At 29.8% G+C, this 25274-nt stretch overlaps 1 protein-coding gene and 1 long non-coding RNA gene across 9 annotated transcripts in view; both read right to left on the reverse strand.

The window, feature by feature from the left end:
• Nucleotides 1-25274, reverse strand: part of LOC122519548 (mitogen-activated protein kinase-binding protein 1) — a 99276-nt gene that overhangs the window by 34152 nt on the left and 39850 nt on the right. For 7 of the 8 annotated variants that reach the window (XM_043639068.1, XM_043639071.1, XM_043639070.1 and 4 more), the window contains exon 2: nucleotides 23285-23456. In XM_043639068.1, the coding sequence (XP_043495003.1) occupies nucleotides 23285-23368 (84 nt within the window). In that variant the 5' untranslated portion in view covers nucleotides 23369-23456. Of the gene's footprint in view, nucleotides 1-9054; nucleotides 9431-23284; nucleotides 23457-25274 lie in introns of those variants that run through there. The other variant, XM_043639066.1, reaches the window with a different exon arrangement.
• Nucleotides 10572-11278, reverse strand: LOC122519550. Its single transcript, XR_006304314.1, has 2 exons — nucleotides 10853-11278; nucleotides 10572-10710 (listed from the first exon to the last, which is right to left on the reverse strand). It is a non-coding gene; the product is annotated as an uncharacterized LOC122519550 (long non-coding RNA).

A 25274-nucleotide genomic window follows, 5' to 3' on the forward strand; every position in this document is an offset into this window, starting at 1 on the left:
AAAAAAAATCCTCCCCCTTCTACCACTCCCTCCCTACCAAGTCTTCCTTCCTATTTCTCTCTCGAGTTCACGTTCGAGAATCCTTTTCTGTTTTGCTTTTCTCGTTTTATTAAGATCCACATCTTTTGTTCAGGGTCTCCCCTCTTTTTATCTCAAGTTCACGTCGAATTTGATCGTTGGCCGTACATCCAAAGAGCAAATATACAAGATTGTTTCGTAACGATTCGACGAGGACGAAGTAGACATTACGAAACGTTACATACGATGACCATATAGAAGCAAGAGAGATATTCGTGGCACGCGTATTCGTGCCCATATATATATATATACATATATATGTGTAAATATGTATATATACGTATACACATACCGATCAGTGTTCTTTCATATGGATAACATCTATACTATCTACGTAGGTGTTCCTGAAATGCGATCTATATACGTATCTCTATGTATCATTATGTTATTTTCTTTCTTTTATGATCTTATGGAAAACATCGATTGGATTATTTCGAAATCGAACGGAAAATGTTTATTTGAAAAATACGGAAAGTATCTTTATTCGTTGTGCATATGGTATTTGTATTATTATTTATTGACTTGATTTTAAAATTAATTTTAATTATTATTTATTAAGTTGATATATAAATGTTTGTATATTAATCCGAACGTATATTATTCTACACGGTGTTGTAAATAATAATAAAATCGGAATCATTTGTTAATTGTAAGATGATTAACGAGGGATTTTTATAAGAAAAAGAAAAAAAAAAAAGAAAAAAAAAGAAAAGAAAAAGTATCGTTCAGAAAGGTTAAATTGGTGGTCAAATTTACGCAGAAAAAGCAACCAACACGTAAAACCGGTCGATACGTTTTTAGCGATGATGCACCATCTGGTCATCCTTGCATATAAGCTGCCAATGCCTTTTTTTTCTATGTTAAATCGTCTACGCGTTACTTCCCACTTCTTGCCAACGGCAAGAATTATACTCCAAGAAAAAAAAAGAGAAAGAGAGAGAGAGAGAACTTATTCTTCAACACGATGCTACACTCGTTCCATCATAATGATCTATACCTTGTCGGAATACAGATGCATTGCAAGGATGCATACATCATCTTTCGTTTCTTATTTCTTAAGAGCACAACATGCTTACACTAAGTCGAGGTCACCCTTTCGAAAGGGTGTTTGAGTACGAGATTTATTGATCGCTCGAAATTAGGGATATTATTATACAGGGTGATTTAAATCAAATCTTACAAGTTGCTTTCTCTCAGTGAAGATATGAACTTATTTTTTGTAGTAAGAAAATGATGGCCCATAAAGCCTGATCATCATTTAGTAAGCAGCAGATTTTTTTTAAAGGTGAAAAGAAGAGGCTTTAGGTGGTTTTTTTTTTGGAATATGGTATTTATTGTTTTAGGTATTTATATAGTACTTATTAAACTGAATAATTGCTTATATAGATTATTTTTTGTTTTGTTGTTTTCTCTTTTCTAAAAATCACTTGTAACAATAACATTGGTGAAACACTAAAAGATTAAACCTTTCGTATCATTTAATTATTTTCAGAAAATAAAGAGTATTTTGAAATTCGTCCCTGTGAGAATTGCACAACAAACAATGCGTAGGCTATACGAATTTCTTAATGTGATTATCGATATTGAAATTTCCATTATTTGATCAGCATTCATTAAATGTTCGTTATTGTATAAACTTTTCGAAAAAGAAAAAAAAGGAAAAAGAATACTAATATTTATTATTCTAAGAAAAGTTTGATAAATTCGAATCGATCATTATTACAACTTCGGAAACTATAAAACATTCTAAATTAATGTTTCCCAACTCTCGAAGAATATTAAATTTATAATGAACCATCAAATTATAGCTTTCATCTTAAACCAAAGCAAGAAAAATAATCATTAAACAATTTTCGTAAAGTTCTTTTATAATATTATCCGCTTGAACATCCATATATTGAAAATAATATTCAGTGATTTCAATCTACTAATTGTAAGTTTTTAAACCATTTCTCATATTCTAAACATTAAAGACCATAGTAATACAATACAATATTACAGAAATATTTGACAAATCTTATTCTAAACGATACATCAAATACGTATTTAAATAACGTCTTCCACAGTATCCAACAAATTGGAAAAAAGAAAATACACGTAATATATAATTAAATAATTATCTTAAAAAGAGGGATAAAAGAAAATAATAATAAAAAAAAAAAAAATATATTCTTTCTGATCCGAAGTACCGTCTTTATTAAACAAAGAGAATTCAGAGCAGATATGTCGAGAAAATGCTCATGTCAATTTAAAAGAATGATAGAACTGTTTATATGCTTCATACCACGCGCATTGACCGAGATAATTAAACACGAGAAATAAGAGGAGAATGAGGAGGAAAAATAGGAGAAGGTTGATTGGTCGGTTTAACCAGTCAGTATCCAATCAAATTATATAAATATATGTGTATGTGTGTTGCTATTGCTCATGTCAAGGAGCGGACGACGTTCCTTAGTGCACGTGGGCATCCACCAAATATGGAAATCAATAATTCCGATCTTTCCATCCGGGCCACCTCCATTCACGCGAAAACGCATTGACTTGTCGCGCGTAAACAATAACGGCATGTGCGTGGGGTGATGTTTGTAGTGGGGATAAGGAAATCAACGGTTTAATCTGATCGATTTACGACGCTTCGACTGGAAATTCTCTAGCTTATGTTAGGCGTTAACGATAGATAAATATTTCTATGCTTAATCGTGACACAAGCCGGTTATTATAAAGCAAGATAACAAATGGCTTGTGTGCTACCGTCAAATTTAATTGTGATTAAATACATTAGAAAAGTTAAGATTATAAATTGTCTATTTGATGAGTCGTATGTTGGACGTAATTATCTAGAAATAAACGCGAATAAGAAATTATTGAAAATATGGACAATATAAATTCTTAGTTGTTTAATTAATTTTTTGCTATTTTCTTTTTTAAAGAAATTTTTCAACAAATATTATTATACAGATATTAATTAATATTACAATTAAGGCAACTATTGGTTACTATTGGATACTTAAATAGACACCAATAAGAAAATGTTAAAGTTATGCAAAATGCATGCTATATTTTTTGGTTACCTCTTAAGGTATATTTAGGGGTAATAAAATATTATATATATATATATATATTATATTTAGATATTACAGTTATGGCAACTATTGGTAAATTGGATATTCAGTTTTATTTCAGGATATAGAAAATTATTCTTGACCTACCAGATATCCGGGTAAGAAATCTATGTAAATGAAAAACATAAATCTTATATAAGTTTACAGCTATATTTATATTGTACGCATAATCGCAAACCCTAATATCTACAATCTTACCCAGTTCACTATTGTTAGAGAATTAAGCATATTCCTTCATAACCGAGATATTAGTACCGTCTTACGACACATTGTTTCTGAAATATAAACTATTCGAAACATTATAAATACACGAATATCTTACCGTGTACTCGAATGTTCAAATCGTCAAAGTTATAATTATAATAGAAATAACATTATCATAATTAAACGTCTATTCTAATTAATAAAACTACCCCACGTGTATTTAAAAAATAACATAAAAAATATAACAAATCTTGAGATAGATTATAAATGCACAATTTCTAAGAACATTTCAAGATAAAAACAAAATATATTAAATCAAATTTCTTCGAATTAGTTAGAAGGGAAAATAAAGCAGCAATTAAGAGATGACAGAGTCAATCTTAAATGTCGATAATAGTTCGAGTCCCATGAGAACAAGTACGGGATTTAACGTTATGGTATGACTCTTCTAATGAGGGAAATAAAACTATTAGTTGGTCGTGAACGTAGAGAGACTCACAATCAACTTCAAAGGTGAGGAGATCACTATTACTGATGTTAGTAGCAATAACTAACAATAACCGGCAGGATTACCGGCAGCACTAGCCAATAATAGTAATAATAATAGTAATAGTAATAGCAACAGCAACAGAAGCATTGGCAAACGTGGTTACAAAGTTTAGTATATCCAATGTGCGCATAGGTGACGTAATCCATAGACGATGGTAGAGACGACAAGGTCTTTCTCGTATAATACACGTCGTCGTAGTCTTACGTAATCGGTTCGTCCGCTTGAATGAGAGAAAAAGAGATAGAAAGAGATATATAAGCAAAGAAAGAGACAGACAGAGAGGATTGATGCGAGACTGAAAGAGAAAATAAAAGATACGCGTGCATAGATCGAATCGTGCGAATAACAGCAGGGATTCCTTCAAGGTTGTTGTCACTACCGATGAACGAACGTTAAAGGCAATAAATATTTATCGATCCAAGCTAAGATCAATCGAGGTGACCGCGAAACAAGGTCGCTAAACCGACAGACTCGATAATGGCTTCCTTTGAAGATACCTTTTGATAAGATAAACATAACTGTTAGAAAGTATGAATAATTTGATTATATTAGTATGTTAAGATGAATTATTATTAATGAATATATACATCAATCATATACTACGTTCGCTTAGGATTTTGGTTATATACTAAATTAGAATTGTTTTCTTTTCTTTTTTCTTTTTGTTAATTTTGGACAATTACATCTTACGCAATTATATGAAGTAAATGATTATACATTAACATTCTGTTAAAGAATTTTTGTGTCGTGTACAAACATTTAAAGATCAATAATATATAATATAAAACTTGGAATTAGTAAATATATGATATGCATATATATTCGAGTAACAATTTTGGTGAAAAAAATTTGATAAAATTTCTAAATTATTGCATATATTATATATTAAAATATTAATAAGAAATATAATTGAAATTATCTTCTAGAGCTATTATAACAGGACGAAGTCCTAATAAAAGAAGAAGAAGATCTTCTAGATGAAATTAAATTTTAAACGACGTTATTATAATGAAGGAAAAAAAAAATATATAAATATGAAAGTATCTGAAAGAAGATATTCCAGGTAAAGAAAATAAAATGGTAATACGAGGATTAATTAAATGAACTTCCATATTAATTTCGTTCATTTTTCTGTGTTACCTTTGTCAAAGTAAATTTTAAACTAGACGAGAATATTTTAAGAAGATAAAAGGACATTCACCCTCGTTTCGTCTATCGTTTCATGCTGGTCGTAGAAATGCATGCATGTGTTCTCTAGTTAGAGACATGGGAATCGATTTAACACAAACCATTATGGGTTTCGTGCGAATCCCTTTACCCTGCTAGGACTATAGAAACAAAGCCACGCCCTGGTATACGTTAATACTATCCTGTTTGTCTTGTTTTCCCTTGTGCCACGTGCAAAGAACACACGACGTATGCGCGTTAAGAATGTGTTAGACGAAGGTGCAGCCCTAGGGGGTCTTTCTCGGGTCAAATTAATTACAAGAATCGTGAGATTGATAACGTTTTACCTTTTTTTTTTTTTTCGTTATTTTCTCCTTTGTTACTCTCATACATTTGTTATCTTTTAATCGCACGAAATTGTTAAAAACAATCCTTACTTTTCATTATTATCCTTTAATTTTGTTCTTAAATCTTTTATAATGTAATATTTATTCGCGTTTAACAAAAATATTATATAACGCATGAAAGTCCATTAATATTATTTATAATTTCTTTATCTAAGCATAATGTTAATTTTGATTTTTAATTTTACTCTATTTGTTCGCCATAATTCAATTTTTGTTCGTTTTTTAGAAAAAAAAAAAAAAAAAGAAAAAAAAGTTATTCTGTAATATGTAAGTTATAGTATTATTTATATTAATTTAATTACACTGGATTAAGAACAAATTACATACGCTAATTTCTGAATATGAAATAAAGATTAAGTTTATGATGAAAACATATTTAATAAAATTTTACACACGGATAAACGTGGATTATAAATATGCGATTTCAAAGTTATACGAAGTTATAGAGGATTAATAAAAATATTTTATTCCAGTTGATGACTTTATTGAACAATAGGAAATAAATAAAATTTATAAATGAGATATTTGATCTTGTTTCTTCTACGTTTTACACACAAAAATTTATTTAATTGTTAAGAAATATTGTTAAAAAAATTTCTGTTTACGACATTTCGAAGAACGGAATTAAATAGGTATCGTTCTTTTCTTTTTTTTTAATGATAAACCGAACAGATATTTAGAACAGTAGTGATTTATACCGGGACTGTCTTTATAAGGTATGATAATCTTGTTTGTTATAAAGACAGTCTAACTTAAATATAAAACATATTCTGTATACATGCAAGCGTCGAGACCCGTTGATAACCGCATTTTATATATAAAAAAAAAAAAAAGAAAATGTAATTCATGTTATTATTTACAAAAGATATCTGTTTCTTTTTAACAAACGATTAGCATCCTCGATTTTAATTCTACAGCAAAAAAAGATAAAAAATATCACGACCATATTAGATCCTAGTAAAAATTTAATATAACTGTATTTAAAGATTTAACGTAACATTAGAACATTATAAAAGTAGAAATGAATAAAACGATTACAACAGGCAATTAGATTTACGAAGAAAAATCTTTACCAGAATGAAGCCGATTAATGCGTGCAACTATGCGAGCACGTGCTTTTTAGTTTTTTTTACTGTACAAATTAAACGACGATAAGTAAAGAAGAATAAAAAAAGAGAGCAAAGGATTTCCAGTGTGTTCGTTCCTACACGAACATACATAAATACATAGGATACATAAATGCGTACGTAGATAAATATTAAACTCGTGAGAAATAATGTACTTTGGACGAGTCAGGTTGAAATAAATGGTGAATGGCTCACGCCAGTAGGTTAGTCAAGATAGTGATATCTTGAAAAGAGTTGTTGCCTGTTTCGCGACGAATACAAACAGTTTGCTTCGTTCCGAGTAAAGAACGAATTGCAAATAGAAAATCTCAAAGGTCTTAGGATCCCCAACACATATTGAAACATGTAGCAATGTATTAATAGAAACTTAGGTTTACATTAGCAATTTTTTGTTCGCTTTTGTAGCATGAATATCAACATTGAAACACGTAAGTACTTTTTTCCTGCATTGAAAGTTGCTATTAATGTTGATTTCCTAATGCTGAATTACATAAGTTGTAATATATGTATCATAACATTTAGAAATTAATGATGCATGATGATACCAAAATCGACACACGTGTTTTTTCCTGTATCGATGCAAGTTGTTTTTGATGTCGAATTAAATACACTGCAATATGTATCATAAAATTTAAGAATTGATGCACGCAATAATATAACGTATTTCAATATTTATAAAGTACCTTTAGATGTGTAAACAAATTTAACGATTACAATTATATCAGTAATTATAACAGCGGACTAATTGTAAGTCAAGAAAAATCGATACAATGATTTATATGTTTTATAGATCTAAATTATTTATATTAAAAAGTAAATTTCATCAAATTGTGTCGTTAACAGTCGATTATAATAATTATCACAATTATGATAATATTTCTGACAAAAAAATAAACTTTTCCAAGTCATATTTAATTTCTTCGATGTAGCCAAGAAGAGATTTTTTGTTTTGTTTAAATTAAACATACGACTTTTATCTACGTACATCTTTACGTATACAGAAGTTAGATAAGCGCAAATAGGTTTAACAAACAATACGTTTGCGTAGTAAAGAAGGCGTAGTTGCAGATGCGTTTATTAGACCGAACGCATACGGTCGCCGCAGGCGGCCCACCTTGAAACCGGTTCATGCTTATCACCTGCAGCAAATAATTAGAGCCATGGTACCAGCTTGTTTCTTGGATTATTGCTCGGTCATAATTAATTGCGGCTCCATTAGGCCTGTGTGTTCCAAGTATTCGTTTCTCTTTCTCTCTCTTCATTTGTATTCTTTTTTTCTTCTTTTTTATTTTTATTTATTAATTTATTATCACAAGTTCTCTTCCTCCCGGCGACAAAAGAGTACCACGATTTTTTTCAATGTATTTTCTTTTCATTTCTAATGTACACATTTCATTTGGTCAATACAACGAATTCATTTATCGTTTGAATAATGAATAAGCAGCTTTTAACAGGTGTATTGCATCGAATGTATATTTTATACGCATCTTATAGCACGTGTGTGACGATCGCTAATTGGATAGTCGTGATTTGAAGAAAATAATGTAGTGATAAGAACAAACTAATGGATAAATTTATATATATACATTAATATGTGTGAGTTTATAGAAACTAGTCAAGTATTCGATCGTTATACAACAAGAAGCTATTTTCTATAGGTACACACATACTCGCGCGTATGCATATGTATCTGTTTATATGTATAACTTAGAGAATTTATCAGCAAGCCTTTGCTTATTTTTTCGCTTCCTCGTTTACCTTTGTAGGTCAACGATGCGTTAAACGTAAATCTATTAAAGGCGACACATTTAGTTGTCCGCATATCGAGCAATAGAGAGAACGACCGTGACATTAAAACTTTTACCACCGTTTTATGAATAAACACTAATGTAAGTCCGTCCTTTATCCGTGTGTTACGCGTGCAGAAATTATTTTTCTCCACTCGTTGTGTGTTAATACACACTGACTTTTCTTTATAATACGAAACGTATTGTTAGAAGGAGCGAGAAGAATAAAGAAAAAACTCGTACAAGTATTTATACGATAGCGTGATGAGAAAAAGAAAAGTGATGTTATAAGAGAAAGAAAACCAATATATATATATATATACGTATATGTATATGTATATGTGTGTATTACAAAAATTTTCTTTGTCGAATGATACGGTATTTTTCTATGACTTTTCATTTTTCCTTCCTTTTTCCATCTCGTTAGAAAATAATCGCGTAAAAGCTTTGTAGCAACTAACAAGTAAACCGTTGATAGCCAAGTACAAGGTGAGAATCGTTCAAGTAAAATGTAAGATGGTAAAACATGTGCGATTATAACATACATATATACACACACACATACATAGGATATACATAGATATATAATTATATATATATATATATACGTACATCGTAGGCTGGAGTATTTTCCTTGTCGCGTACAACTGGCGAGTTGTTCCTTGTTGCTATTAAAGCCATTTTTCACAGGTTGATTCTCTTATCGTTCGCCTACTTTATTTTTTTCTCTTCTTTTTTCCTCCTCCTCTTCTCTCTTATTTCCCCCTCTTTCTTTCTTTCTCTTAAAGCGTTTTCTCGATTCGTTGATTGCACGCGTTGCAATTGCGTTTCTCGGTCACCGAGTGGTAGCCATCAGTTGTTCCCACATATCCGGACTTTTTGCTTCGTTGATTTCCTTTTTCGTAATAACATCGAGAAAAAAAGGTGAGATATATCGATAAATCGGATAAATCGATCGATCGGACCGAAATTAATCTTCGTTGAAATTTCTTTCTTCTTCTTATTCTTATTCTTATTTTCTAGGATCACTTGGCCGATGTTTTTTCTTTATCTTTTGTAAGAATAACTATGGAAGAAAATCGATCGTTTCCGAGTGGTTCACGCTCGAAGTGGTCCTCCTACTTCCGGATGAACCGAGCTGCACCGAGTTACGTAAACGTCGCGGATCGTGGATCACGTTTGCACGATCTACGCATTTACACTCCCAACAAGATTTAATTAATCTCGTTCCTATTGCATTTATGCTAGTTGTGTTTTTATTCTTCTTTTATTACCATTCAATCTCGAAATCGTTTTATGATATTCATTTTAAAACGATTAATCGCACCTTCGGCTGATTCACTTTTAGTAAACACTTTTTTTGAAATTGATAACGTTTCATTAACATACTACTTCCTCTCGACAAAATAACATTAATTCTTGTAATTATTCAAATCGAAATCCCTTTAATCTATGCCTACGAATATTTCATTTCCAAACGATAACGAGAAATAAACATAATCATATAAAAAAGAACAAAAAATATATATATATATATATAAAAAATGTCGTTAAGAGATAGAAGATATATAAAGCCTAACTTCTTCTTCCTTTCCTTTCTTTTTCCATGAGATAGGATGATTTTATATGCGTAGACTTACGCCATTCTCCCTCGTGGTGCATCTTGCATCTTAAAAACTTCAACAGTCGTCTCGTCGTCGTCTCTCTGCTTACGATAAAATAAAACTACGAAACAAGTAACATATTGTACATTTATATACGTACACGATTACACGACGCATACAGAAAAGAATCGAAAATTCACATAACACTTCGATCACGCACACTATGTATTTATCGTACGCATTACAATGTTTCCACCTCCTCCTCCTCCTCCTTCTCTTCTTGTTACGTACGTGCAAAGTATGCACGTTAACGTTGTTGTTTCGTTTCTAAGGGATCGGTAAAATCGTTTATCGACGATATCATCAATCGTCCTTCGTGTTATTCGCGTAAAGTCATTGACCTCCAATAAGATCATCGATCGAGAATCATTTATTCTCTAAATAATATCATTAGTATTCAAACGAGAATATTTTTCATACGTGAACAATTAATTTAATTCTTTAATTTCTTTTTTTCTTTCTTCCTTTCAATACTTATTTCTCTTCTTCTTCTTCTTCTTTGTTCTTTTTTTATTTAAATAATAGATACCACTTTTCTCGCGTTTAAGATTTTAGATTTATTTTCACATTACTTTTGACGACACGAGTCGGTTGTAAAATGATTCTATATTATACGTATATTTTTTATTTATTATTTGCCTGCGAATAATAAAATTCGCTTAATCGAAGATTTAAAAAAAAAGATTTAAAAAAAATTGTATATATATATAAAATGTCTCAGATGAAACTAAACAGAAACAACGAACCAACCACGGCGGACGTCCGACTCTCTACTGAACTGTCTTTCCTCCTACTACTCTTGCTATCCGAATGTTTCAACCCCTCCTCTTTTCCACCACTCACTATCCCTCCTCCCACCCCCACTATTAGCTACAGTACTCTTCCGTCTTGCATATAATATACACCGTGTATATCTTCCTTCTATTCTCTTACCTTTAACGACACAATACCGCTCTTTTTTCTTTCTTTTTCTCTTCTCTTTATATTTCCATCTCTTTTATAACCATTTAATTCCATTACGCGATTATATATGTATTTTTATTATTATTATTATACAATTTTGTAAAGACATTGACAATTCGTGTTTTTTCTGCACCCCAAAACTGATTTCATTATTTTTAATTGGGTATAATTTTTCATAGGAAACAAATATCTCATGTTTTTTCTACACCAATGATGATGATGATGATGATGATGATAATGATGTGACGTGATGGATTTTTATTTATTATTTATTTATATATCTGTTTAATAAATCTTATTATAAATTTTTCGATGATTTTCGATACAGAAGGAGAAGATACTTCGTCGAGCTTGTTGATGAGAAACACGTTAGAATGTTCTTTTCTTTACAGTGAACGAGTCCGTTAGAATTTCACTTGAATCGAGTGCGATTACGGTCGTGTTATCTGATCCAAGATCTAGATGATTACTCTATGTGATAATGTAATGAGCATTACGTTGTTGTTACGATTGCCGATCGAATGTATATATACCTATGTTTAAGTAATTAACATTATCAGGAAGCAATTATCGTTGAACATTACTATAGAATCAAATAGAATGTAATAACATAGTTTGTTTCATAGAAATACGATAGTTTTCATGGTGGCTTGTAATTTTAATATTGGTTTGAAGTATATAGGAGACAAGAGGATAAATAATTAAATAATTAAATAAATAAATAAATAAATAACAGAACGGTGAGAATAGTAATTATACTGAAATTAGAAATTATTTTTCCCCGTTTGTTTAAATTAATCAAAATTTGTATAGCTTTTAAATCACACGACTATACATTTTCTCTCGAATTTAATTATTTTTATTCAATGTGACATAAACGTATTATTCTATTATAATTTTATTTTTAGGTAATTGATATAACTAATTATATTATAACTTTTATCAATTCTAACTCGATGCATCGAAGTATATTTAATTTGTTTAATACAAAAAAGTTAAATATTTAATTTAAAATTAAAATAATAAATAAAATTATTAATTCATTCTCTCTCTCTCTCTCTCTCTCTTCATTTGTATAACATAATCGTATAATAATATGTAGTAATAATATTCAGTTGCTGATTTTTAAATTAAATATATTTTTTCTTTATAGTCGCACATACATTAAAAAAATTCGTAACGTAGATGATTTAATTAATTGGAAACTAAATTAAAGAAGATAAATAACAGAATGATTCGCTGTAAAATAATTTCAACGTTAACGAAAGTTCTGGATCGTAGAGATTCTGATAAAATTTACGTAGGCATTTTAGTGAGTTACTCGTTCCCGATCTTTAAGGTCGAAGAATACTAAATCGCAACCCACGATTGAGCAAATGCTACGTCGTCGATTTTGTTCGAGACTATCGATTCTCGAAGGCGTTACGTTTCTCTCTTTCTCTCTTTCTTTATTTTATTTTTATTATTATTTTTTTCGTAGAAAGATCGTTCTGAGTCAACGTGCGATGTGATGATCTCTTCGTATCATTTATTTTATATTTTTTTTTATTTTTATCTTTATTTTATTGAATTTATATCCTCAAAAACGAACGTAGTTGTTTGCATACTACTTGTTCGTCCTTGACCGACATACCTGTTCGTTCGATCGCTTATTTAAAAGATCTGTTAGTTGTATTAATTAATATAAACAACGTAATATAATTGGATTTGCATGATCGACGATAGATCGGTACGGATCTATTTAAATTCTAATCTTTTCATTTTCACGTCGTACACGAGACGATAGTAAAAGTTTTCTGAAAAAAGATTAAAAAAATTTTAAAAAGTAAGACTAATCAGCAGACGTTACTTTTACTCGAATTACACGACTCGTGAATTCCAAGTATCTGTGGGAGAAGTTGTATCAAAACGAAAAAAAAAAAAGAAAAAAAAAAACAAAAAGATAGAGAAAAAGGTTATAAACGATAAAATCACTTTTTAATTAAACGAAAGTGAAACTTATGACATGCCTATACGTATGTATATTTAGTGGCAATTAGCTCGGATATTTCTGTCGAGATAGTCGTGATATAAATTATCTCGTTATGTCCTCTCCTAACTTACGAGAGCTTTTCACGAGGGAAAAAAATTCGTGTGAAAAAGGTGTTGAGAGAGAGAGAGAGAGAGAGAGAGAAGATTTTACCACGAATATTTGGATGACTCCGGTGATTATCATTAACATGTAAGATAACTCGTATATAAAAATTGTATTTGAAATAAATTGTTTGCGGTAAATCATGTAAAAGCTAATTTAAAATAATTCGTTAGTTTATATATACGTATGTGTGTATGAGGACAAAATATGAAATAATTTTTAAAGTCTTATTGTAATTTATGCTTAATAATATATTATTATGATTATTATTGTTATTATTAAATTGTTTAATTAAATATACTGAAATACTTATGACAATGCATTATATCATATACACCGAGTGTTATAAATTCAAATCTCAAAAAGATTCGACGATTTTTAAGAATTAAAATTATTTTAGGTATTATCATAAAAATACAAAACTAACGTTATTACTTTGATAAATATATAAATAACAAAATATAATATATATAAAAATATATATATATATTTTTATAAATAATTTTATAAATAACAAAATATAATATATATAAAAAACAAAATAAAAAGAAATTTGTTATTTCTCGTATGAAAAATAATTTGATTAGGCATAGTAATAAAAGAAAAAGAAAAACAAAAAAAAAGTATATATTATTAAATTCGAATTAATCGAAATAAAAACGTATTATAAATACGAGTGGGCGTGACAATAGTTTGACGCATTCTGTCACTCGATACATATAATTGTCGAGGTCAAAACTCCTATCGCTATTTATTACGAGCGTCATAACTAACAATACCAAGAAACGACGTTTCATCCCTAAAGGCGTTATGACGCAGGAGAGAGAAGAAAAGAAAAGAGAAAAAGACAATAACAAAAAAATAGATAGATAACACGCGACCAAGCTGCAGTATCGATCCGAGTATTACTACTATCCTTACTTTTCATTATGAGTATCATAAAACGTGCTATTTCATAGTTTTTGATGAAAAATGAAAAGAAAATAGAAAAAAGAAAAAAGAAATGTAATATCTTCACTCCTTTTCATATCGTAGAAAAGCAAAATCTTGTTTTAAATTAAATAAAATGTAATCTTGCACGAATTTATTACACCTATCCCTTTCCTCCTCATTAACGCGTTACTTTTTATAAGCGAGTTTGTTTTTACATATTAAATTATTATATAGTACCTTTATATAATAATTTTATACATAGAACACAGTAAAAATTCTAAAAAATCTAATAATCAATATTTTCATTATCTATAATATATAATAATTCTTTCTTTTTAATTAATCTATGCGATATAAATGTTTTCATAATTTATATTCGTTATTTTTAAACCATGTATTTTTTTCTTTCGTACATGCAGACTTTATGCGATTATGCGATTTTTATCCGCGCAAATAGAAGGATGGGTTTACTTTTAATAGATAGTCATATCTAATATCCATCGTAACTTTGAATAGATTAAAATATATGAGAAATTTCATTATCATACTTTTGACATTAGAGTTTGGTCTTATTAATAAGTATATTATTTTAATTATTCAAGTGTAACAAGAGAGATCTTAGAAACTTTTTCAATTAAATGCGTATGTAAAATAGAGTCTAATTTCACCAATAATTTTCATGGTGTATTTAACATGTTAATGAAGTAGCCTGTTCGACATTTTGTCTTATATTCATTTGTTATAAATTCAATTAAATTTTAATGTTTTTCCTCTCTTCTTCCATTTGTACAATATTACATGTATTCATGTATTACGTATTCACATAATTTTTTATGTATATATAATAAAATTTCACAGGACAAATTCAAATCGATATTTTAACTTACACGTAACACGAACAAAATTGTCTCGTTTCGTTCAAATATAGTTATTCAAGGATTAATGAATTATTTATTTCATGATTTGAAACGATTTGTAAAGACGAAATAGAAAGGCAGAAAGAGAATGAGAAAGAGAAAGGCATTAAGAGAATAAGAGAGCAGAAAAACAGAAATAGAATGAAAGAGAGAGAAAGAGAATAAGAAAGAGACAGAAAGAGAAAAATAACGAGAGAGAGAGAGAGACAAACTGTCAGATAGATAGACAGGCAGAACAGTAGTGAAAATTTATTCCTTACGAAAGAATAACACAGAGAGAGAAAGGAAGAGACGAATATTAATAAAGAATAGTACTAAATATTTCTTTTGGTTAAGAGAATGAGAAAATAAATGAGAGAAAAACATAATAATAAATGAGAAAAATATAATATATAAATTAGCCATTTCGCAGATAACTTCATAATAAGAAAATTTATCATTTCTTTGCGCAAAAAAATTCAGAAATATGTATGCATTTCGCAGACCTTTATTTTTTTGTTTCCATCAAGCGAATTTTTGTAACAAACGGAATAAACGAAAATCCAATGGTGGTGCTAAATCAAATGGATAATGCGAGAAAATAATTAAAGAAGGAAAAAAAAGTATAAACACATTCTTGTTGTTTATCTTTAAATTCAAATAAATATTATAAAATTTAGGCAAAAACAATGAACCCTTTTTTAATTTTTTTTTTTTAATTGCATGTTAGATTCTCACCAGTCAGCTTTTATATTATGCATACGTTTCATTTTAAAAATACGTTTAATGTTTTTAAAATAACATAATAATTTTAAAACAATCTCTTAGGAAAAAATCTGACATTACTTATTAATCAACCCAATATACTATAAAATTACAGAGAAGAAATCGTTTAATTAGTTTAAAGCATCGATCCACCTATAGTTGGGAGTTCATGGATCCGTTAGAGAAAAGGACTCATCTTCCGGTATGGCTGTGCGAGTCGGTCTCTATGAGAATTTCAACAAAATTGCCATAACGCATCACGGAAGGTGCTCGTAACGGTGCATTCACCCGTTCACAATTAATTTGCGTTACGAATGCACGCACGCGCCTCGACATTTCTTTCGTTCATTTCGTGTCATGTTTGAAACGGTCGTGCATATGTTAGTCGTACGAACGTAATCTATTGTAAACAAACAAAAAATTAGCTTTACAATGAACTTTTCACTTTTTTTTATTTTCTTTCGAACGGTAATAAGTAATAATGTCATTTATTCGGTTGGATAGTAATAAAATGGGATTTTCAATATTTTTAAATAAATTTAAATTCAATATTTTTAATTATATAAAAGAAAAGATTTGAGCCATGACAAAAGAAAAAGTTGCAAAAAAATAATTATCTGTTGTATTTGCAAGAATCGTTGAGAGCGTAAATGATTCTTTGTTAAGTCGTGTTTAAAAATAGAAAGAAAGAAATAAAGAAATATAGTATGGACCGTATGTATTTATGTTGAGGGTTGTCTCTTGCTATAAAGAAATATCGTGTTGCGTGTTAAGGTGCAGTTTTATTAACTCGAACCCCAGCAGCGAGGTTAATGAAAAGAAAAGGAAAAGAACTAAAAGATAAAGACTAGAAAGGGTTTGAGATTGTGGCGTGCGCCAAAGGTGTGGTCGATCGAATGCGAACGATGTAATAATCGTTAAAAGGTTTGTTTAAGCCCGTTACTGTCCACTCTGCCTTGCTACCCTTATTTTCCAATCAATACAACGAGTTATTTTATTTTTTTTGTACCAATAGGTAGTATCTGCAATTTTCGTAATTTTCATTTTTACGTTAAATCGTTTTTCGTCTTATCAAATTTTAATCTCGACAATATAGGATTATTTTCTTTTTCTTTTTTTTTTTTTTATACAAATTATGCAGACAAGATTTACCCGATTTCGATAGGAAAATGTTACGATATTTATTGGTTTTTTGTTTAATAAAAGGATTTTAAGATCTTTTCAAAGTTTACTTTTATTCTAATAGATATTCTATATTAGAAAAAAAGAAACGCATGAATATTAACGGTGGTATACTTATATATTTCCAAATTCAAATGTATCACCCCGTAAAATATTTATTATTAATAAATAAGAAATATAAATTAAAATTATCGAGACAATTAGATAAAGATAAGTAACAAATTTAACGAACGATTAATAAATAATTATATGAAACTAATAATCATAGTTATGATAAAGTTTAAAAAATAATATCAATAAATCAATCTAAGATTCTATAAATCAAATAAGAGAAAGGAATATGTATCATAAACGTGTATCTCACCAAGTATGGTTAATAATAATATAAAAATATGTAAATAAATTGAAAATAGGGTCGTTTTTTTTTGCTTATCCGTAAGATCTGTAAGCATTAACATGGTTGTAACGGGTATTCATTAGGTTATAGGTAGGAGGCACACGATTTTTAAAGAAAATCGTAACTATGATGGTCGATCGAGAGACACCTGGGTTCTTCGTGTGCTCGGCCCAGAGGTCGAACATCGACTCGAAACAATCGTTGATGCTGTCGTACCGTTACACGTGCAAGCAAGTCAACATCTTAACATCTTTCCACCTCTCTCTTTCTCTCTTTTATTCAGGGTCATATATATTGTGTTACATGCATTAAGAAGTACGTAATGCAATAATGCAGTAACTCAAAAGTGACTCTTTGCTTGTTAAAAAAAAAAAAAAATTAACTTCGTTGACAATGTATGGGATACCCCAACAAATATAAACAAATCTTTAACAAATATAAAATATTTCTTTAACCAAATTTTTATCAGAGATAATAATGAATTTAATACCAGCTTTAATAATAAATAATAAAACAAATATTTAAGATAAATAATGAAAGAATATTTACAATTATAATGATCGTGAAGTTAAAGGAAAAAAAAGAATAATAATAATAATAATAAAACGAAATACCAGAATTTGAGTATAAAATTAAAGACGGGTCATATGATCGGCACGTTTAATGTTTAAAAAAAGAAAATAAAAAGAAACTTTAGTTGTGTCTATCTTACCAAAGCCGCAATGGCATTGGCTGATTCGGTAAAAAGTAAAAGCATTCGTGGGTCAGAAGAGCCAAGTGTGTTGATGCCGGTCAACGCACTGCACCTACTCGAAGAGAAAGATGCACCTGGTGTGCATCGGAAACCTCGATCGCAAGAGTCGATTGCAATGGCTCTTGCTTGATTGTGGCCATAATTCTTCTCTCTTTTTATCTCTCGTACCAGTTTACGCGTAAATACTTTTCTTTCCGTGATTTCTTCCGAATGAAAACTATCAACTGGTTAGTATATATCTTTACTATACGCGAATCTTTTCACCTGGATTTTTTGTATTTTATTGAAATATAATTTAGAGTGACATTTAAGGAAATTAAACATAATTTTTCAAATTTTTATTTTCTTCGTTATAAACCTAAATGGAAGTCTTACAATTGGAAAGTTTTTGAAATCTCCAAAGACCCCACAAATTACGCAAACTTCTAAATTCGTTTTTCGAAATGACATAAAAATTAGTTAAACACATTATAATTTAATGATTTTTATTTTGAAAAGAAAAACAAAAAAATGAACTGCTTACAGGACTCTTAAATTATATATTTATTAAAACTATTAAACTTGGATCTATTTTTAACGCCTGTTAAATTAAAAATACATTCCATTAAATGAACTATTAAGAACAATAAGAAAATATACAAAGTTATTACGTTTTTATCTAATGAAAATCTTCAAAATAAATTTACTCAATTTCGGATCATTGAGGAATGGTAACTTATCGGTATAACTTAATTAAGATACTTTCTTTCAATATTGTTAATAGAAATAATAAAAGAAATGATGACACGTACAGAAGTGGGTCAAATCAGATATCACATTAAAGAAATAACGAGTCAGGATTGGCAATTGAAATTCCCCGACCCTGATGATAGCTGACATTAATTGTAAAAAAAAAGTAAGAAAAAGAAAAAAAGAAAAAGAAGGGAGACATCCACTCGACACTCTAACTAACATAACAGAAGATCCGTCCTTCTTAACTGTTTGAGATACTAGCCATCTCCCACGCATTAATTTGCACACAATTGCATATTCGACACGATGCTTGGTACATACTTATTAAAATAAGAAAGAAGGAAGAAACAAGGGAGAGGAAGGATTTTGAACTCGATCCATTATTTAAGAAAATAAGTTATTAAATATTACGATTAATAGCCTATCTAACTTAAACTAACGCTTTTCTACAACGATTACTTGAATTAGAAGAATGAAATTATGACGATGCTCAAGGTACGATTCGACTTGCAACATTCCTGTAAGACTGTAATTTTTAAGGAGAAACTATCTACTTAAAAATAAATTCCATAACTTTAGCATTTGTCGTTTTATTTATATTACACCATCTTGCGGGCATACTTCGTTAGAAAATAATATTACTTTTCGTAGAAAAAGAAAAAAAAAAGAGAAATCACTTACAAAATTATATATTAACACAGTTTACTTTGATTATTAATTTATTTGTTAGATATTTAAATATGCGAGAAACTGTTTTATCGATACGAGAATCGATCAGTTGTTTCAACTACGAACGAATAGAGGACGCCTGTCGATAATATCTACTTTGCGGTGTCTTGTCGATAAGGAAGAATTTACAATTATCTTCGATGTCAACTTGTTGACTATTTTCCCCTTACCTATTGATACACATATATTTTTACACGATAAATATACACGTATAAAAAAGAAAAAAGAAAAATATATATATATATACGAGTATAAACATTAAATATGTTTATGCAAATAACCAAAAATATTTTTCTATATATAATTTGTTATAGAACACATTTACAAATATACGTGGGCATATGTTTATGCAATAACCAAAAATATTTATATATAATAATTATATAATAATAAATATATAAAAGAATAAATATTTTTCTATATATTATTTGTTACAGAACACATTTACAAATATACGTGGATGGGATTGAAAAGTTTTAAGTCTCAACAAAACAAAACAAAAAGACTTTTCTTTCTTTCTTTCAAAATATAAGTTTGTTTAATCGAGAAAAAATAGTTTCTATGATAGACTTAAAACTTTTCAATCCCACCCACGTATATTTATAAATATTAAATATTTAACGGTCGGGAGAGAAAGTTCGTCCCTGTAACGGGGATCTTTCGTTTTTTATGGCATAAACCTAAAATCCCCACATCGAAGTGTCTCGATCTCCTTAAGGGTTAAAAAATCAACTGTATTGATTTTATGAAAAGCATAAAATATACAACAACAAAATTGGTAAATTAGCCCCGTTCTGTCGAAATAAAAAATTAAATAAATTAATAAAATAAAAAGAAAAAAAAAGATATGAGAAAGAGAGAGAGAGAGAGACAAATAAGAAGAAAATAGAAAAGATAATAATGTAAAAATACGAGGCGTCCTCGTGTTTTACGTAGGTGGGAAAAGCATCTTGCACGTGACGACGACGAGAGGAGGTGCAGCCGCATATCTGCATCCGCATACGTCGCGAGACTCGCGTAGACGTAATCCGATCCCGTCGAGGACACGAGGAGGACGTTTTTCGACTGGAGATAGAAAAGGAATGAAGAGGAGGAAGAAGAATAAGAAAGAAAAAAAAAGGGATAAGGAGCTTTGAGAGAGGCGACCGAACGTGGAATGCAGGATGCAAAGTGCAACGAGCGAGGAGAACGATGCAATGCCCACATGCGAAATATCTATGATCGAGTGTTGAAAGAAAAAAAAGAAGAAGAAGAAGAAAAAAGAGAAGAGAAGAGAAGAAGAGGGCGAGGACTTTAGAAAAATGAAAAGAAAAAAGAAAAAAGAAAAGAAAGGAATACGAGAATCATCGTGACGTCAATGTAGAAATTTCTGCACTGTCGCGGACGAAGAAAGCATCCGGTGCATCAAGAAACATAAAATTGCGCCCCGACGACCATTGTTGTCTCTGTCAACGTCACAACCTAATCCGCAATTGAAAAGACTTTCAATCGTGTGACCTCGATCTATGCTTCGTTGCTAATCTCAAGGTCGGGGGCTCTACGATTATATTATTATTATTAAATTCATCCTTCCGGCATTATATCTCAAAAAGTACATTTTAAAAAACATCTATCTTTATCGAATACAATCATCATAGTTCTCTCTCTCTTTTTTTTTTTACTCTGATTATAATTTTTGTTACAAGGATAATAACCAAATGGTTTTTTTTTATCGATCGTTAGTGAATTTCAGCAAATATACTATACCTATATATATGTGTGTACATATTGTATGTATTTACATTGTATTGTACATACGTTGTAAGAATAAATCATTGATTCGAGGATTATATTGGTTGTCTCTGGAGTGAAATATGTTTGTATCATGGTGGTGAAATTGAAAGAGATATTTCATTGGGAATGTTAGCGAGGCTAATTAAATTAGATGATTATTCGTATTATATCGATAACATTCAACGGAGTTACGTTACGTTTATTTTATTTTCAAATCGTTTAAATACATATGTTCATAATATTTCCGTACATACATGGATACTGTGTACGTAATTTGTTAAACGATGTAACGTTGATACTAATTTAATCGCATTGAAATTTTGTCGGTATTTCAATTTATATTATTGTTATTATTATTATTATTATCTGGAATAATAATTTTTATCGTAACACCATCGAAACAATTCATTTTCTGGTTTTTATACTTAATGTCATTTTGGTTGTTCAGGTTAATAACATTAAATTCTCCTATTTTTTTTTCAAAACGATAAAATACGATATATATAGTACACTTCAGGTAGTCTATATTAAAACGTTATGTTTTGATTTATCAAATAGTTTCAATTCGAACGAGTTGAAAGATTTATCGCCGCGATAGTCTAGGGGGCCTTCCGTGTTTTTAAAGATACAATGAAAAAAAAAGAAAAAAAATTATAAATAACGAACGAGTCTCTAGCTATCGCGTTGTTTACACAAGGCTTCTTTTATTTGATGTACACGCCGTGATAATAAAACGTGTTTTTGAGTTACACTTCTCTTTCTTCTCCACTGTGCAGTATTTTTTGATTTCCTAACACGAATTGTTTCACGTTTTTACGAGAAAAAAAAAGAATGAGAGAGAAAGAGAGACGTGATTTACGATAACACGGCTTCATTTCCCCCTTTGTCTTTCTCAATGAATTCTTTTCAATCAAAAAGCAATAAAACTTTTCAACGAAAGATGCCACGAAAAACACGAACCAGCCCCTCTCTCTCTCTCTCTTTTGTATTAAAAAGGGACTTTCATTAAAATGCAAGAGACGTTGATAAAAACTTCTTCCGTGCGTTCTGTTGTCTCGGTGAAAAACTCATTGCTAATTTTTCCTCAAAACCGTTTGATCATAGACAACAAAGTAAAGGATAAGGGAGGGGTAAAAAAAAAGAAGTAAACAATGCAAAGAATAATTTGTAAGAATAATATGCAAAAAAAAAAAATCGAAATTCGCTTAGCATTCTAATGGAATTTATCGATTGTTCGACAGAGTTACAGGGGATAAATTTTAAACAGCTCGCTAATTAAGTTCTTTACCGTCTAACGTAACAGAAAGAAACAAACAAAAAGAGAAAAAATAAGCACGTTCAAGGGATTCTTCATGATACCTGATGGGATTACGCAAAGAATTATTTACCGTGTCAGTAGATAGAGATCCTTTAAGCTCTTCGGCATTATGATATAGCAATGATCAGAAAATTATTCTGTCCGTGCATTGTTTGGCGAATTTATACGGAATAATAATTGTGACCCAATAAAATATAAAATAGAAGATATAACAAAAATTAAATTTTACCTAAATATATAAGATATAAATATAAAATAAATGAGATATAACAAATTAAATTGTATCCAAATGAGATATATACGAAAAAAATCAAATTGTGTTTCCCCCAGATGTCCCTCTTAAAATATTACATAATTTATGAAATTAGTAACGAGTAACCTCGAATAGGAACTCTTATCGATTCTCTTTATATGTACGTAAAAACTTGGATATGTGCGTATCGTGTTTGCATACTTACACGAGTGTACACTCCGTGAAACGAGAATATGAGATTTTTGTCGAGATTTATCTTTTCCCTCCGATTCTTTCTTTCTATCTCTCTCTCTCTGTCTCTCTCACATATTCTATTTTTTCCGTTTATTTTTCTTTTTTATTTACTTACCCTGTCCTGTATCCTGACGTTCTCCTGACCTCTTTTTAGGCTAGGAGCACGCAGAACCTTGCTGGTAAGCGGTGGTTCCATCATGACAACTGATCTCTCTCACTTCTTCTCTCGTCAGGATTTCATTCCTGAAGGGAAACAACACCCTCCTTTTTCTCTCTTACTTCATCTTCTGAAACAATAGAAATAACGACAGATAAATATATGAGTTTATTATACGTCCGCTAAATTTTTGAAAATCATCATTTAATATTGCTTTGGGATATCTCTTTATTATTTAATGTACGGACTTATATTTGCGTGAATTTATACATATTTTTTCGAATATCTTTATTACAAATGTGTGTGAGGATGAGGCTAGCAACCTACCCTCGGTAGAAACAATAAAGCGCTCCCGGAAATAGCAATAAAAGCTATAACAGGACAAAGTCCTATTAAAAAGAAGAAAAAGAAGACAAATGTGTTATAATCCTTTATTCTCATTCATAAATTATGTCACAAGTTTATACGAAATGAATTTTCATGGATTTCAAGGATAAATTATTTGAAAGTTCGATACTGAATGATAAATAATAAAAATTTCGTTAAGTAATTCCGAGAATAATAATAATTCGATAAAAAGAGTTCACGATGACGATCCTATGTAAAAATGTGATTTGTTTGATTAAGCAAAATTTTGCAAACCAAAAACTGGAAAAGGAACAATTTCAAAAAAAAAAAAAAAAAAAAAAAAAACCGAAAGAAAAAGAAAACAACAATCGGATAGAACGAAATTAGAAAAAGAGTGTTCCTATTTATTTGTTGTTTAAAAAAAATAAAAGACCTGAAAAAGAAAGTCGAATGAAATTGTTATGAACAATAAAATAAAAGAAGGGAATTAGAATTCAACGTAGAATGAATTGAATTGATCATGAGTATATATATGTGTATGTATGTGTATGTACGGTATGTATATCGTGTATATAAGTATATAATTGATAAACGAATACATATGGAGAGTGAGAAGGGATCGTTACAAGCGAAAGTAAGAGTCAGCGTGTGTCTGCTGGTTGCCTTCTTGTCGTGTCTTGTCGGTGGTCGATCGTGGGAGATCAAGACCTACGCGAATTCCGTGTCTCGCGAGCACCAAACAGCTTTTCCAGTTGGCTTAAGTTAAAGAGACGACGAATGCACGATAACGGTATGCACGAGAGTTAACGGAAGATAATGCGTGAACAGGTACCGCAGTTTAACTCCAGTTACCTCACAGAAGAAGAGCTCGCTTACGGGACACTGATTCATTTTCTTCCTGTAATTCTTCGACTAACTTACTTTATTTTTTTTTTTCTTTCTTTCTTTTTTCTTCTTATCTCGATTATATATATATTATTTAATCGAGATCTTAATATTAATATTAATATTAATTATATTATATATAATTATATAATATTATAATAATATAATATTATAATAATATAATTATATAATATTAATTAATATATAATTAATAATAATATGTATACATACATATAGGGATATATTTTTATCTGAAATTCCGTGTTAATTTGTAATGTATTATAATCTTTGTAATATTGAAAGGCAAACAATCATTCATAATTATTATTTTTGAATTATGTATTAAGTACTTATGATTTTTCTAATATTATACAGTAAGACCTCTTTTTGTGCGGTCCTTTTTTATACGATTTTATTTTTGTGCGATTTGTTTTGTGCGATTTGTTTTGTGCGATTTATTTTTATGCGGTATCTAAATCTCAGCAGCGTTGCTACCAGTTTTATGTTTTCTTTCAATGTACATATACATGTGTGGACGAACTGATTACATGGTCTCCTTGACGACGATGTATCCGGACTTCGCGACGCTGTTCATCTGATTTAAACAATCTCCTAACAATTATTTAATTTGATTGAAAGCATTTTCACATCTATATTTCGCAAATAATTGATGTATTTTCTAAGTGCGACTTTTTTTATGCGGTCCCTATCCACC

Source organism: Polistes fuscatus, unplaced genomic scaffold (genome assembly GCF_010416935.1).
Source record: "Polistes fuscatus isolate 324 unplaced genomic scaffold, CU_Pfus_HIC Scaffold3, whole genome shotgun sequence".
Lineage (NCBI taxonomy): Eukaryota > Metazoa > Arthropoda > Insecta > Hymenoptera > Vespidae > Polistes > Polistes fuscatus.